The following is a 16,504-nucleotide window of genomic DNA, read 5'->3' as shown; positions in this document are numbered from 1 at the left end:
GTGTGTACATGCCTGGTGTTTGGGGTCAGAAAGGAAATAGTGGTGTCTATTTTCTAATTCAGTGCAGAAATGCTAGTAAAATATACAGGTTTTAACCTTATTAAGAGTAATCTAGTTGTCAAAAGTGTAGTTTGAAGAGAGAAATAATTATGAAACCTTTTATTTAAAATGGTGTTTAGGGCAATGGAAAGTCAGCTGGTTTTGGTTTAACAGACAAGTGCCTTACAGCAAGAGCTGTAAAGTTCTGCTATTTGTTCAAGGGTGAGGATGTTTTTCTTTGACATTCTGAAGCAAATCAAAATTGTTTGTATTTAATTGAGCTTGATTAGCAAGCACTAAACCAAAACTGATGCAATTGTAATTTGGAAGGCCTTATTTTCACTGCTGCTTGTGTGTGTGGTGTATATGCCAGCACACAGTGAAGGATGGCTGCAGTGTATGTGTATGAGCTGTGAGCTCGAGCATGGTTCTGCAGCTGCCTGCAAACAGAGCAACAACAGGGTTGCTGCAGCTTGGCTTTACAGAGTTGAGTGGTACTAGTTTTGAAAGGACTGAGCCCCTGGAAAATGGAAGGTTTCACAGAGGATGAGGGGTAGGGGAACGCTTTGTCTTGTGTTTTTAAATGAAGCATTGCATCCCTTTTCTGTATCTTAGTGGGCAGTAGTTCCCTGGGGTAAAACATCACCCTGCTGCTTTGTACTGGGTCCCTTTCAGTCAGTCACATCATTGTCTACTAGTGGTATTTAGCCACCTTTTTGTATATGAGGGCTGATGTTGATCAAATGTGTGTATTGCAGTGTTTGTGAATATAGTAATGTAATTTTTTGCATATTCTTGTTTTACTTTTGAGCAAGTTTTGCAATTTAAATGTCAGTAAACTATTGAAAGAGCTGTGCCATAGGACATCATGCAAAGATTTTAAATGAAATTTGGCCATACTACATTGTTTTGAGCTTTGCCACTTATAATCAATAAAAATGCCAACAAAATAGAGGTGTTCGTTATCATTGCCTTCTGTTGTGACCATGTTGGTATCAGTAGAGGGAAGTTTAGTAATCAAAAATCATAAGAAAGTGCTAAATGTTGATAATTTATTGACTGCCTAAGTAACTGGTAGATTGTTAATAGATATTACAGTAATACTGGTGTAGAACCATTTTACCTGTACAGAACTACATAGGTATCTTTCACAGAAAATATTCAGGTTCTTTAAATAACCTTTAAAAAAAGGAGATGCTGGAGTCCAGCAAAGGATACAAAACCCCACCAGAGCACTAGCGTAACTTCTACAGCTTACCAATATCTAGAGCAGTATTTTGATTTGTTGGAAAAAACAATCTGCTGACCTGCTGAACTCTCAGTATTTATAAACATTGAACTGGGTGAGAATAAACCAGTGTTGCAAACAGTGTTGTTGTTTTCATGATATGTTTGTGGAGGTTTGCTTAATATGTGCTGAAGTTCTTTTCCATCAGAAGAGGTTGGCAGTCTGTTCCAATTAAAGAATTTTCCATACTGGAAATGAGAAGTCAATTACTACAGTTATTTTTGAATAGCTAATTTACATAACCTTAATTGTATTCATTCCATTTGAAAGGCTGAAGCTGATATTTATAATGCTTTGATTAGCAGTGTGTTTATCATGTTAGAGTTGCTACCAATAAGGTGCTTCTGCAGTCCTGAGGAGTTCTCTCCCATATAAACGTTCTAGAAAGCAAATGACTGTTTATTTCATTGGTGAGGAGTCATTGCATCTTTGCTACCTCCATATGCAGTACTGAGGTATCTCCTTTGCACTCCTTTCCAAAAAACGGGAATTTAACTCTAGATCATGTTAATATATTAATGGTGTGTTCCGTACCGTAGAGAAATACATTTTGCTTTTTTAAAAAATCCAAAACTAAATTAAAAATGAAATTAAAAAAATCCAGACTGTCACAGTAGTGCCTGGGTGTAGATGAGGGAACTGCGGGCTTTTCACTGAGCTTGCTCAAAGACTGACAGCAGTAAGAAACGTCCCTGCTTTCAGCCAGGCTTGAGGCCTTTGTGGTTTAGCTCCGATGAAATCGTCTTCCAGCCGTTTGCTGGGCTGTATCGCAGCTGTTTGCCAGCTGTTGCCCTGCACTGCGGTGCCTGTCGTGCCCCAGCTCCCAGCATGGAAGCGGAATGCTGCCGTGGATACAGACGGGAAGCAGTGTGGTGGCAGACGTGTCTTTGTCCTGACTGCTGTGGGAGTTAGGAGGAGCTGATGTGTCTCCATCTGCTGAGCCTTCTTGGTAGGTAAATGAAAGCGGCAGCACCTTGAGATGCAGAACTGATATAATCATTAAGCCATTTGTAATTCTTCCGTATAATTAAGTGGGTGAAGACCTGGGGCTTTTATCCCCTGTGTTTTCTGTATGACATTTTGCCTAAACCCAACCCATTTCTGACCAGTTGTCAAGGCAGTTGTTTGAATTCTAACCTGTTAGCTCTCAGGAAGTGTCACACAACATTAGGACAGGTGCTTAAGGGATTCTTGGTGGAGCAACACCACAAAAAAGGTGTTGTTACAGTCAAAACTTTATTTTAACCTGGACCCACTGCAGGTCGGGTCCTCTTACAAAACCCTCAAACGCCTGTGCAGATGGGGTCGTTCACTGATGTCCTAGAGAGCCGGTTCCTTGGACACCTCAGCCATTACCCGGGCTGAGGGCACTCACAGAGGAGCCCCTCAGCCGGCCGGGCGGCGGCACGGGCAGGGCCCGCCTTCCTCAGGTGTTCCTGTGCTTCCTGATGGGTCCGGGACCCCGTTAAGAGGAGCAGCGGTAGGGGGGGGGTTGGCCGCGGGCTACGGCCGCCTGCCCCAGGAGATGGCGCACGGCGGTGAGAGCGGGAGCGCCGGTCCGGGGAAAAGGGTGGAATTCCTGTGGTAAAAACTGCAGTGGTAACGCAGTTTGGCTTTCTGGGCTGGCTGGTAGGTAGAGCTGCTATATATTAAAGCTGTCAGTCTGTCCGTGACCTTATTTGTCTGTTAAAATAACTTTAGTAGGAATGATAATACAAAATTCCATTTGAACTTCAGGGGAATAAAGGAAACATGCAGCATTTAGAAACCTAAGTACGTGATAATACCATAATGTGTGTGAGCCTGTGAGAGTGGCAGTGCAGGGGCAGACTGCTGCTCTGGCGTCTGCTAGTGACCACTGGAAAATACTTGAAGAAAGTATATAGAAATAGGGTAATTACAACATAAGTGTCCTCCTTGTTTATCATTCTGGGTTTTACTACTATGTGTTTAGGGGGCTTTTGAATCTGAAGTAATGCTTGCATGTTTCTACTTAACAGTTCCTGCTGATCTCCTCCATCACTAGAGCCACTTCTCAGTGGACTCGGCTTCGTCCAGTTGAGGAATTCCCTTGTTTATTGCCATCAAATCAGAACTGAGCTCCATTTACTGTATGGCAGGGGGGTTGGAGCTAGATGATCTTCAGGTCCTTTCCAACCCTAAGTATTCTATAATTCTATATTGCAAAGTGAACTTGGTATCCTACTACTACCTAAAATGTTTTCAGTGCTGTGGTCCTACACAATCTCCAATTTTCTCTTCAGTAGCAGCCTCCTTCTTAGAAATAAAGTTTCCACAGCAAAAGTGAGACTGAGAAAGCAAACATTTGGTGGGCAACAGTTGTGGAACTTCCTCACGGTGAACTTCCACAATAACATGAACATGATGAATGGTCATTTTACAGACAAAGGAAATACACCATAGGGTTTGCAGTTTTTTCTTGGTATTGGAGAAAATTGCCATGATCTTTTGGTGCCAGGCTCTAAGACAGCCTTTCTGGCTCTATGTAGTTGAGGGGCATAGTGATGACCTGATGATGAACGCAGTCTGAACACTTGTAAGGTTTGCCTATAACACAGGAGTAAGCTAGAGTTGTCTTTGTTACTGGAATGAATCTTCCCTATATGTTTTAAACAAATACAAATTTTATGTTGTAAGAGCTTGCTGTATGGCTGTGGAAAGGAAACGTACTCCATGTGGAAAAGGAGAGCAAGTTTTCAGCATAATTATTTAAGGGGTTTTGTGTGTCGCTGAAATGTGCATTGGTGAATGTGAGCTGACACATTTCTAGCAACCAAATTATAAATGAGTGGAAGACCTGAAAATGTCAGTTTCTTCCTTAGAAGCACTTCAGGATTTTTCTTTTATTTCTTTTTTTTTTTTTTTTTTTTTTTTCCCTCTCATGCGTTTTCTTCTCCTCATAGGCAAATAAGCTCCTTTAAATGTTTATGTTCTGTTTATCATGGGATATAATTTTTGACACTCACTGGAAGTGTCGGAGGAGATTCAATGTACTAACATTTTTATAGAGAGAATGTGAATGCTTACCTTTATATAACAGAGAAAGAGTAGTAAATCAGTGCTTTAAACTTGTTTGTGTATCCTGACAGTGTATAGCCAGTTGTGTGTGTTGTGGTCTTTTTCACGATTAGCTACGAAAAACTTAGTCCTAAGGAATTAAAAAAAAGTGAAATAAACACCTGAAGATATCTTGTACAATGCTTATTAGGCAAAGTATGGTATGAGAACTACACAGTGTCAGCTAGTGGGGCAGGAAAAGCACTTGTACTGCTGCCCTTACCTCCTCTGCTCTTGGAGAGGGCTCTGGGGTGTCAAGCATCCTGTTGGTTAAGAGCAGAGTCTTCTAATTTGTTTAGATTCATTGCTAATTAATGTAGTTTTGGGTTTGTGTTCCCAGAAGTGCAACATAGTTAATGGTTTTCTTCAAACTGTAACACAGTTTACACTCAGCCACATGTATCTGAGTCACTTGATGAAGCTGTACACACCTTGCTTGTCTGATTATTTTGTATTTGTAGGGATTTTTCTGGTGGTTTCTTTTTTGGATCCTGTCATCATCAGTTGTTGCTTAATCTCGACCTTCCTGTGTGCCTGGAACAATGTATGTGGTATAAGCTTGCAGGAGAAGATTATAGGTACATGGTAGGTAGAGATGTGTGTGTACGTGAACTTGCTGGAGCAAGAAACTTTCATCTGTACAGAGGCATAGGTTGTGCAACTAAGGAAACTTCACACTCTTGTCACTGTGCCAGATGTATCTTGTCCTTATAATGTAATTATTATGTAGTTATAAATAAAATATGTATCTGCTCGCTCATGGTTGTGTTACCTTTGTGCGGTGTGTCAGGCAGTAGCACTAAATTTTTTTAATATAACAGCACCCTCCACCCCCCCAAGAATTAAATGATGTTCTGTGTTTATAAGCATGTTCAGCCCTAAATGTTTTGGAGCAATGTAAAATGCTCACTAATGGTAGTATGCTAACTCTGAAACAAAATTGTCAGCACAGGGCAGTGCTGAAGCACATACTGACCTCTTATTGAACTCGATGTATTTAAACACAAATATATGTACTTTTATGAATCTATGTTTATTACTAGCAGTTCTGAAAAAAGATCGATATCTTTGTACTCCCAAGGAAGAATAAGTTTTACTTAAAAAAAAAAGGGAAAAAATTAAAAAAGAACAATAAAAAATAAAGTGATGTTTGGGAATGCTTCACGTATACAAACCTGTTCTCTTTTGTTTTGGTAGCTGATCGCTGTTTATGATGAACAAGAAACTCACCGGAAGACTGATGGCACCGATGGCAATCTGACAGACAGAAATAGCCCTGACTCCTTCGAGACAGAGGTAGCAGCTCAGCTGGCTGCCTTTCAGCCAATTGGTGGTGAGATTGAAGTGACTCCTTCTGCCCTGAAACTGGGTATGTATATCTTGTATGTTTGTTTACGTCTGGGGGGGAGGTTTGGTTTCATTTATTTGGGATTTTATTTTTGGTTCTTACCAATATATAGTATTGCTTTATTTCTTTTGTGGGTATGTCTGTAGTCCATTTTGTGTATTTGAAGATCTTGTTTTAATTGTTTGCAATTTGCAGTTCAGTGAAGACAATTGTAATGATAAAAGTTGGGCCTTTGAACAACTGATTCTGAAGACTGCAATGGAGCATGGCAAATTTGCACCTGAGCCTTGTTACCCTGCTGTGTGTTATGCCCATCAGTACAGCTGGGGTCTCTGTTTTTCTCCTTTCTTTGAGGGGATAGGTTGCTGACAGTCCTTCATTGTATTGTTACAAGAGCAGCAGAGATGAAACCTATGCAAATTACAAAGTTGTTGAAAAAAAATCCACAGTTTGGGGTTTTTTTTGGGTTTGGGTTTTCTTGGCTTTGGTTTGGTTTTGTTTTTTTTTTTTTTTTTTTTTTTTTTTTTTTTTTTTTTTGAGGAACCTGGTTCAGTAAGTAAACCTGCTGTGTGCAAATACTTTTATTGATTCTCTGAGCTAGTGCCCTGTTTTGGGGTGGGAAGTAGAAGGAAGGAGATTCTGATTTCAAACAGTTCAGCTCTTTGCCTTTGAAGAAGTTGCACAGCAGGGTCTGTCTGCCTTTTTGACTTTCAGGTGAGCAAACTGTGATTAGGAGAGGCTTCTGCTTAATTCTCTGTTATATCAGGCGGGTACTACGTGAAGTGCTGCAACTCTGTTCTCCCGTGTTGTTTCACTGTACCTGGAAGGCCAAGAGCTCTGAGACTGGTTTCCAATTAGAAAGAGAGAGTCTCGTACGTTGAACACAAAGCAGTTTGAAGTATTTTTGCGTGTTTAGAGCAGGCTCAGCTGTCACCTAGATAGTAGATATAGAAGCTTTCAAAAACAGATTGAAGGTGAATCCTCTTATTGTCTGTCTATAAAGCTGAAGTACACTGACAGTATTTAGCATATGAATAATGCTTGGGAGAGGCTTCTTTGAATTCCACCCAAGCTCATTGCCCAGTTCACCCTGTATGCTTCAGTACTGCTGGCAGTCTCCTAATGGCATGCAATAAAATTTCTGAGTGTAAGCAGGTGGAGTAAGGATAAAAACAGTACCTCTAGTTGTACTACTCTTGTGTGGCAGCCTGATTACAACTTCAGAAATTGAATGTTTACTTGTATGCTTATTTTAATTATATTTTTAAAGGAAAAGGCTGATAAACAAAACCAGTGAGCTAAAATAAAACTTCTAATACAGCTCACTGGATGAAATCTGTGCTGTTTTTTGTGCTTGATGTAGGCAAATACTGGAATTCAAGCTGCATGACAACTTTCGCATTCAAATTTCTGTGTTAATGGATCACTTCTGTTTTCTAGAATACAGAAAAATCTTTCTCTATTTTTAATGTCACACAGGAATTTCTCATGCCTAAAAATCTTGGGAAAGACTTATTCTTGCTGTAACTTGTATGTATTTGATCTATGGTTTTGGTAAGCATGAGGTATGGTAAAATTTGTGGCTAAAGGTTCAGTGATTGAACGGTTTGTCTCTTCATTTATTGCATATTTTTAAATAATACCATGTAGATACAGTTTAGCATGTTTCAGAAAGTAGAGATTGTTCTCCATACCATTCTGAGCTATATTAAAAAGTCCAATCATTTTGAGTAGTTTGTCTAGCATACTGTTGTATGCAAGTTGAGGGTTGGAGGGAAGAGTATTTCAGCTTCATACACTTTTATGTAAAACACTTAATGCTGGAGTTTGTGAGCTCTCCGGTAAGCTACCAGGTAGTTCAGCTTTCATAGCATTTATAGAATCTTTCTACTATAGAGTGTAAAGGATATGAAATATAACATGAGAAGAGCAGATGATTAGGGTTCCATTTAGTTTTCAATGGAAATTAATACATATTTGAAGTTAAAATGGATGCTTGGTTCTTAAAACAAGAGAATCCAAATATGTGTCTGTCTCAATGTAAATGAAAGATTTTCTACCTGTCAGTGCTATGAACTCAGTCAACACTCTGAAATATAGAGTGTAGAGAATTGTTTCCTCTTTTGTATCACGGATTACAGTTCTTTAGACAAAAAAAATTGTTTGTATTTTTCATGTACAAGTCCTTGGACCTTCAGTTATGTCCCTATTTTCACTACAGGCAAATTGAAAAGTAAATGAAGAAATAGAAGGACAGTTTGGTTGCATCATTATCATTGATGCATGAACCACAGTAGTCTGGCTCCTTGTCCAGTTATTGAATTGACCCACATTTTTTTAGCAGAAATAAACAAGTAATTTTTAAAAGCTGTTTTTATTTTGAGAGCAAGGATGTGATTAAATATATATGTAGTGAGCAAGTGTTGCTTTCCATGGTAGAGCCCTGCTTCAAGAACAGTCATATGTGCTAACCTTTTGGAGTATTTTTGTAGAATGGCTTTAGGGGTGAACTGCAGGGAATCCATTATTCTACCATTGTCAGATTGTGGAACGGTTTTGCCTGTTAATTTCTGTTGGATGTTCCGTATTCTGTGAAGCCAGATCCATGGTTTTAGGTAGAAACAATTTGGTCCATTTGGTGATCTGCTGAAAGGATATTTAAGAGCTTAGTGCTTAATAAGCGCGTAAAACTGAACATGACTGCTCCAGTTCCCTTTCTACTTTTTATCCATAATTCAAGTCTAGTGCAAAAGAATATCAAGTCTGGCAGGGGTTTGTTAACTTTTGTTAACTGTACATAGTTTCTTATTTTGAAATATAAAAGAATTTTTAATATAGAAAATCTTGGTGTACGTCTTTCAGTTGACAATAAAATAAATATAGATCTGTTGTAAAAAAAAAAAATCCCTATTTGACAGAAAATGTGGTTGGGTAGGGAACGTACTTCATGCTACAATACAAATGGTAATAAAGCACCTGTTAATATATATTACAAGATTTAAAGAAACACACAACTATTTAATGGGTTCAGTCAGCTGTTTGAAATGGTGAAGAAATGACCTACTGAATTTGGTATTTCTATGGGTAAGTAGAGAACATTGGTATGCTGTTGCTGAACTGGCAGCTGAGAGAGCTTGTCTCGTGAGACTGCTCCTTGTGAGCAGAACTTGCCAGAGTACACTGATGATGTGGACATTACAGCAATTATCAAAGAATGATACAGGCAACTGAATGCCTAAATAGGTAATTTATGTTTGAAAAATTGGATGGAGGTAAGCTTCAACATCTCTAATGTCATAAATTCTTTATTGCCTTTTTTTCCCTTGCTCCTTAGGTATAAAACTCTGGCTAGGCAAAACCTCACAATGAATACTGGACTTGCAGTATGTTGAATACGTTTTAGCTGTGTGACTTTAGCCATGGTGAATGTCATAGAATCATAGAATAGTTAGGGTTGGAAAGGACCTGAAGATCATCAAGTTCAACCCCCCCTGCCATGGGCAGGGACACCTCCTACTAAACCATATCACCCAGGGCTTTGTCCAGCCTGGCCTGAACACCACCCAGGATGGAGCATTCACAACTTCCCTGGGCAACCCATTCCAGTGCCTGGGCAACCCTTATAGTAACAAACTTCTTCCTTATATCCAATCTAAACTTCCCCTGTTTAAGTTTTAATCCATTACCCCTTGTCCTGTCACTACAGTCCCTAATGAAGGGTCCCTCTCCAGCATCCCTATAGGCCCCCTTCAGATACTGGAAGGCTGCTATGAGGTCTCCACGCAGCCTTCTGTTCTCCAGGCTGAACAGCCCCAACTTCCTCAGCCTGTCTTCATACAGGAGGTGCTCCAGTCCCCTGATCATCCTTGTGGCCCTTCTCTGGACTTGTTCCAACAGTTCCATGTCCTTTTTATGTTGAGAACACCAGAACTGCACACAATGCTCCAAGTGAGGTCTCATGAGAGCAGAGCAGAGGGGCAGGATCACCTCCTTTGACCTGCTGGTCACGCTCCTTTTGATGCAGCCCAGGGTACGGTTGGCTTTCTGGGCTGTGAGTGCACACTGCCGGCTCATCTTCATTTTCTCATCGACCAAACCCCCCAAGTCCTTCTCCACAGGGCTGCTCTGAATGTCTTCTCTGCCCAAATGTAAGGCAACAAATGCCTCAGTAAAAGAATTCATTTAAAAATTCTGTGTTAGAGATGGTCTTTTGGCTGTTTGACTCCTCAGCCCTTCTCCTGCCTGGCATGAAGGCTCTTGTATAGTAAGCATCACTTTTGTACTTGTGTACCCTTAGAAGACTAAATATAGTTATTTCACTGGAGCAGGACTATGACTGACAATTAGTTGTTTTCCCATCTTTTCCACAAGATTGTGATGCTCGCTGGGAGTAGATGTCATCTCTAGCAGTATTTCATTTCTGTATTGTTCTTTCATCTCCTTTGGTCTGAGCTTGCATAGTCAGACACAATTATTTTGAATGGATAATTGAAAGTTAGGATGCAGTAATGTTTTTTTAAAAATGGTGTATCAAAGTCATTTCAGAAACACATTTCCTTTATTCTGCACAGATGGTGGGTTTTGCTTTCTACAAATGCTGCTTAGATAAATACTTTTTGCCCAGTCACTGTTGTTGATCATTGATCTTTGTAACAATTTTGGCAAATTGTGTACAAGTCTATTCATTGATATAACTACTAGTAGACTAACAAGTGTTTGGGATGATGAAACATTTGGATATCCTTGTATGTAGGTGGTAATTACTGGGTTAACTAGCATTGGGTTTTGTTGGCATTGGGTTTGGGTGTGTGTTTTGTTTAAGTTTTTGCATATACCATGTTTTAATATTTCTCTTTGGCCAGAGATCATAGCTGAGAAATCTTTGCAGAGGAGGGACTTACCTTTGCAGACCTTGTTGACTGATTGCCTTTATTCTCTGTTCCAAACTGCTGTTTTGTTGCTGATGTATGATTAAAAAGTCATTCTCTCATCTTAAAGATAGCTTTGCTGAGGTAGTGGATGACATTCTTGTGCAGTGTGTTGAGATCTTTAGAGAGCCCTTGATGGATGGGGTTATGTATATTAGGGATACTAACAGAATATGCAAATAGCTCTGTCTGGGGTTCTCTAGTGGTTTGAGGTTTTTGAATACATACACATTTATTAGAATTATTAAACATGAACTAGCAATGTAGAGTGTTGAAACACAACTTTATGGTAGCAACTAATGGGCTATGTGTAAATTGATGTGACCTTCACTATGATTCTGTGATTCCTAAAATATTTTCATACATTTTTTTTTTTTATATTTACCAGCTTTGGACTAGAGGTTTTTAATAACTCTTTCCCAAAGAAATGGTTACCCTCCAGAAATCTTCTGTGCATGAAAGTGGTGTGTCCATGATATTTTAAGCAGTGACCTGTCTATAAAGGAATGCTTTGTGTGATTATTAGTTCCAACTGCAAACTTCAACATAGTCACTTCAGAAATGTTTGGTTTTGTTTTCTGTTAAAGCACTAGTATGTCATTATAACATTTCAAGCTTGTAGTGTGCCGGTAGAGGCACTTCGAGTAGGAGAGTTTTCAAATTCCTTGAAGGCTTTTCAATTAAAGTAGCTGAACTGTCTAGAGTTTTTCATGTTTGTAGCTCTGTTGGCCCTCATAAGAAGCTATCTCGTAATTTTCTGTGCACCCATGAGCACACTACTGGCCTTTCTGGTTTTCTTTTGCACTTAATAATTTAGTGTTCTTTTCTAGTGGTTTTCCCTGCATGGTAGTTAGTAGAACAGGAAAAGAGGGAGTAAGAGGTTTAGCCTTTTGGGTTTTTTTCCATGGTGGCAGTTTGTTTTTTCCTTTTCAGCCCATACAGGCAGGAGGCACTGCACTAATTTATTCATGGAGGATCCATTTTATGGACACATTCCTCTGAGCTGAAAATGCTTTCATGACTGGCTTAGTGGTCTGTTTGCTTTATTTGATAGATAATGGCTGAGGGCACATAACCTTAGTTGTTCATTTTCTCTTGCTCCTTTCCTTGGTGTTAAGTAGTCATGATTTTTCCTGGAGGAAGACCAACAGTATTTGGTGATACTTGTCACTTCTGAATACTAAGGTAGGGGGAAAAAAGTGAAGTACGTGTAGCTATCTCCGTGATGGTTTTTGTTTTGTTTTCATTATTCTTTTCTCAATTTCCCTTTTTTTGGGAATCAGGTTGAAGATTCCTGAAGCTGTTTTCTGAGTACAAGCATCACAGGAAGCAGATACAATTATGTTACTTTGGCTATTACAAGAAAACTTAGCTTCTTAATGAGTTTCTACCTTTACTAGTGTTTAGGTAAAATTGAGGTTAGATAAATAATTGCTTTTAACAGTTATTAATAGGTTATAAAATTGTCTTGTAAACTGCAGTTTAACTCCACTCTTTGGAAGTTTTCACTGCTAAGTAGGCCAAGTGTCTTGCTTTTCTTACTGAAAGTTCTTTCTTTGGTATTTCAGAATTTGCATGTCTTTGCTTTATTTATTTCTTTATTTTCTTCTTCCATATATATGTATATAACCCTCAGCCCTCCAGTCTGATTAAGGTTCTAGGCAAGTGGAAGACTTGGGTGCAGATGACGGTTGGAATGGCTGATTATAGTCTCTCTCATAAAATAAGCTTACAAATGGCAATGATGGTTGAAGTTCAAGTGATATTGAGGCTCTTGTGCCTTTGAACAGTCAGTTATTTCAGTTCTGCTTATTTTATGTAGTGCCTTTGCATTGGACACTTGTTTCCTGAAAAAGGTGATTACTACCTGGTAATGCTCCAACCCCTCCAATAGGTCTAGTACAGGATAATAACAGTACTAGCCTAGAAAGTTTTGATTTTCCGTTTTGATGCAGTTGTTGGTCTTGTGGCTGTGTCTTTTCTAACATTTGGGAAAGGTTATTTGCACTCTTATGGAATTTCCTTGAAAGTGTTTTGGTGCTTTCAGATAGAGAATATACTTAATCGGCTGAAAATATTTGTGTGGTTTTGGGCTTGATCTAGCTTAAATCGTGCTTCACGGGATTGTTCAAAACACTTGTTTAGTTTGAATGGCCCTCTGTGTTTAGGTTACTAAGTCAGTTGACAGAGATGTTTCCATTGGCAGTGTCTTTAGTTTGAAGTTCAAAGGAATTGAAGGCAAGTTTTCTTCTGGGAGTTTTTGGAAGTTTCTCCCTTGATAGGCCTGACAGGGTACAGATGTTGTCCACTTCTGTGTGGCTTTAGAGCGTGGAAAGAATTCCTTCTCTTTCTCGTGCTCTTCGAAGTATTACAAGTAGGCTTGTGGGCATCTTAAAGAGCATGTATTCGGTTAGTTCTCTTTCAAGTTGGTGTTGAGATACACAGTGTGTTTTTAAATGCAGGGAAGCCACATGATTATGCTTTCTAAAACATTACGAAAACAAATATTGTCCTGGGTTCATGAGTAGCAGTCATTTTTCTCCTTGGTAGCTGGTGCAGTGCTGTGTTTTGACTTTCGGCCTGGGAACAGAGCTGGTAACACTGATGTTTTGGTCTGGCCAAGGACTTTGTGAGCCTCATGCTCTGCCAGGGAGGAGGGGAAGCCAGGAGGAAGCAGAGACAGGACACCTGACCCAAACTGACCAAAGAGGTATTCCATACCACAGCACGTCATCGCCAGGATGTAACTGGAGAGTTACCTGGACGGGCTAGGGCACTGTGGGGTTGGAGGAGGTATCGGTCGGTGCTCGGTTGGTCGGGGTGGAGGGTGAGTTATTGGTCGGCAGGTGGTGAGGTGTTGTATTCTCTTCCCTTGTTATTTCCTTCATCATTGTTATTATTGGTGGTAGCAGTAGTGATCTGTGTTACACCCTAGTTACTAAACTGTTCTTATCTCAACTCGTGGGAGTTGCATTCTTTTGATTCTCCTCTCCATCCCTCTGGGAGTAGGGGGAGGGCAAGAAGGGGGGGAGTGAGTGAATGAGCTGTCTGGCTGGGTTTAAACCATGACAGATATAAACTAAAACTCTTAATTTGCTAAACAAAAGTGTTGCTAATGCTTATGTACAGTGCTCATGCTGCATCAGAGTAAGTCAGAAGGACACTTTTTTTCTTGCACAAAAGCTGTCCTGTTCATTTTAATTTTGCAATGTCAGTTTATTGGCTAAGTGTTATGATGTCTGTCAGTACACTGAGTGTACTACATGGGTATAACAAGTCTCTCCTGTGTGATTCAGGGAAAACTAACATTTTGAAATTGGTAAGTTTCAACAGAAATGCATTCTTAGAAGCACACGCTGCCTTCTGAGATTTGAGGCAATACTGCTTATTTCCTTAAGTAAATATGACTATTCTCTTTCTGTGGACTGGAAGGTTGCCCTTATAGTAGTGATATCAAACATTGTTCTGCTCTGTTTGTCATAGGTGTTGTGGGAATGACACTGTTGATAGATTTTTCTCCTCTGCAGCATCCAGTTTAATCTGCTTTTAAAGAAATGTGATGATCGATTAAAGTCTACTTGTGTTCCTAAAACAAATGGTTTCTGTTCTCAGGCAAGCTAAAGGTTTGAAGATAACTTTTCATTTCAGTCAGAGTGCAGGCTTGGTATATTTTGACCCTATGACTTAAGGTTGGTATTATTTAGTTGTCCTTGATTCATGGAAATAAGCTTTACACCAGCATAGCTAAAGTTTATCTTTGTATTGCAGCAAAAGAATACAGTAATGCTTTCTGTAAATATATATATACACACACACATACATACATAAAAATTTTCCATGTGTTTCTTTGTCTCTGGGTTGCTCATTTGGAAAAAAAGCCAGTCTTTCCTTTCTTTCCCAGTACCCACAAATTTAGCAGTAGTGTAGGTAATAAATTTATGGACATAGTCAGTTACCAAAAAACCCTGTTTCTTTTTTATAGCCACTCTGCCTCTGATTTCGCCCAGAATTATTTCTCATCAATTATTCCCCTTGTCCCTATTCCTTTTGCACTTGGTGTAAAATGCCTTACTTTGCGGCAGCAGGTATCTTCATGAAAATATGTTAAGTAGGAAGAAAAATATTTTTCCATTACTAGTTACACATTTTTGTGCGGTAGCTTTCTAGCTGAGATGTTAATTTCGAGCCTTTTATTGCCTCAGGGAAGGTTCTGGGGAAGGTGATGAATGGGACTTAGAACGATGGAATAAATTTTATTATAAAAGTCTGTGCTGCTTTTTGACATACTTTACTTGATGTCAGTGTTTTTTCTTAAGATTTTTGTCTGTACTGCTAATTTTCTGATATTGCTGGGTTTTGTGAGTATTTGTATATTGTTATGATGAATAGTTAGTTTTAGAGGTAGTAGCTCTTAAAAAGAAACAGACCAACCCATTTAGTAAGCTTAATGTTTGCAGCTGAAGGTTTTGGAAGGCTATAGTATAATATCATACTGGAATGCTATAGTGCAATCTCTGTCAATAAGTACACTTTAGTGCTAGGTGAGACAAAGGAGTGTGTAAGTGTGTTTATAAATCTCTATGTGCTGTTTACCTCTGAGGCAGTATGGCAAAATGTGTATTTCAGTTTGAAAATGAGCCTGCTAAGCTTGGCTGATTGATAGTTTGACATTTTCTTATTTAACTTGCAGAAACACCTCATCTAAAGGTCTTGAGGTAGTAGATTCCCCTTCTTCTTAAGAACCAAACTAATAGTTTTACACATTTTTTTGCAATGTTTGATAATGATTGTTTACTGTTTGCTTCCATATGAACATGTTCCAGGATACTGATGAGCCCATCCTCATGAAAGTCACCATTAGTTACCAGGAGCAGGTAAATGATTCAGTCAGTTTGCCCATTGCCATGTCATTCTTTCTCACCACTTTCTATTTAATACACGTTTTCAAGAGCCATAGTTGATAGTTATTTGTCTCTTTACTTTGAAGTGCCACTTCAGATTTTGATTGTTTCTTACAAACAGATAATCTAGAATCTCAGCCAAGTTAAATGGAGAGTTGTGTATTTGCTACACCTGAACGTAATTGGCAAAAGATGCACCTCCCTCCCAATATGTTGCACAATTTTCCCACACACTGGCTGTTGATTTCTGTTTTACGTTCCTCCTAACTCATTACTTCATTAGAGGAAATTGTTTATTCTAGACATTAAGTAAAAGAAGGATGTAGTACGTTCAGTAAAGAGATAAATCCCACAAAATACTTTGGTCATCTCTTCATAACCCTTCGACAGAAAAGGACAAATGACCCTCTGTGATTGAGTCCTTTTAAACTTTCCTACAAAAATAGTCATCTTAACATTTAAATATTAAGAGAGACTAACAGGGAATGATTATTTGCTTCCCTCACCACGTAAAAACTGGAATTATCAAGCAAGATTATGGTTCAATGGACTACAAAGCAAACAACCCAAAACTAACTTTTTCATGAACCATTCAACTAGACAGTGTAATTAGGTGTTACAGGTCAAAAGTGGATGAGTTGTAATAGAATTAGACAAACTCACAGGAAATGAGTCACCAGCAACTGTTAAAATAAGGTGGTCTAGATGCTACTCTGATTTGGAAATTTTTCAAGTATTAGTTTTTCCAAGCTGGTAGAATATAACACTTTGTTATGCCTTCTCCTTGAGTATTTGCTACCATGTATAGATGCAGGATGGCAGATGAGGTGGACCCAATATAGCTGTTCTTGTGATCTTATTCCTTGAAACCTCACAGAAGGTTTCAAGTTCAGGAGGTTTCACTATTTTATGTTAATGTCTT

General features: G+C 39.0%; 1 protein-coding gene across 3 annotated transcripts in view; it reads left to right on the top strand.

The window, feature by feature from the left end:
* PARD3B (par-3 family cell polarity regulator beta) overlaps positions 1 to 16,504 on the top strand; it is a 424,254-nt gene that overhangs the window by 128,940 nt on the left and 278,810 nt on the right. For all 3 annotated transcript variants that reach the window (XM_057411714.1, XM_057411715.1, XM_057411713.1), the window contains exon 3: positions 5,603 to 5,774. In XM_057411714.1, coding sequence (XP_057267697.1) covers positions 5,603 to 5,774 — 172 coding nt within the window. The remainder of the gene's footprint in view (positions 1 to 5,602; positions 5,775 to 16,504) is intronic.

This window comes from Pezoporus wallicus, unplaced genomic scaffold (genome assembly GCF_028554395.1).
Source record: "Pezoporus wallicus isolate ANWC-B61680 ecotype Strahan unplaced genomic scaffold, APGP_CSIRO_Pwel_v1 contig_6732, whole genome shotgun sequence".
In the NCBI taxonomy this organism is placed as follows: Eukaryota; Metazoa; Chordata; class Aves; order Psittaciformes; family Psittacidae; genus Pezoporus; species Pezoporus wallicus.
This window is presented reverse-complemented; position numbering and strand designations above follow the sequence as displayed.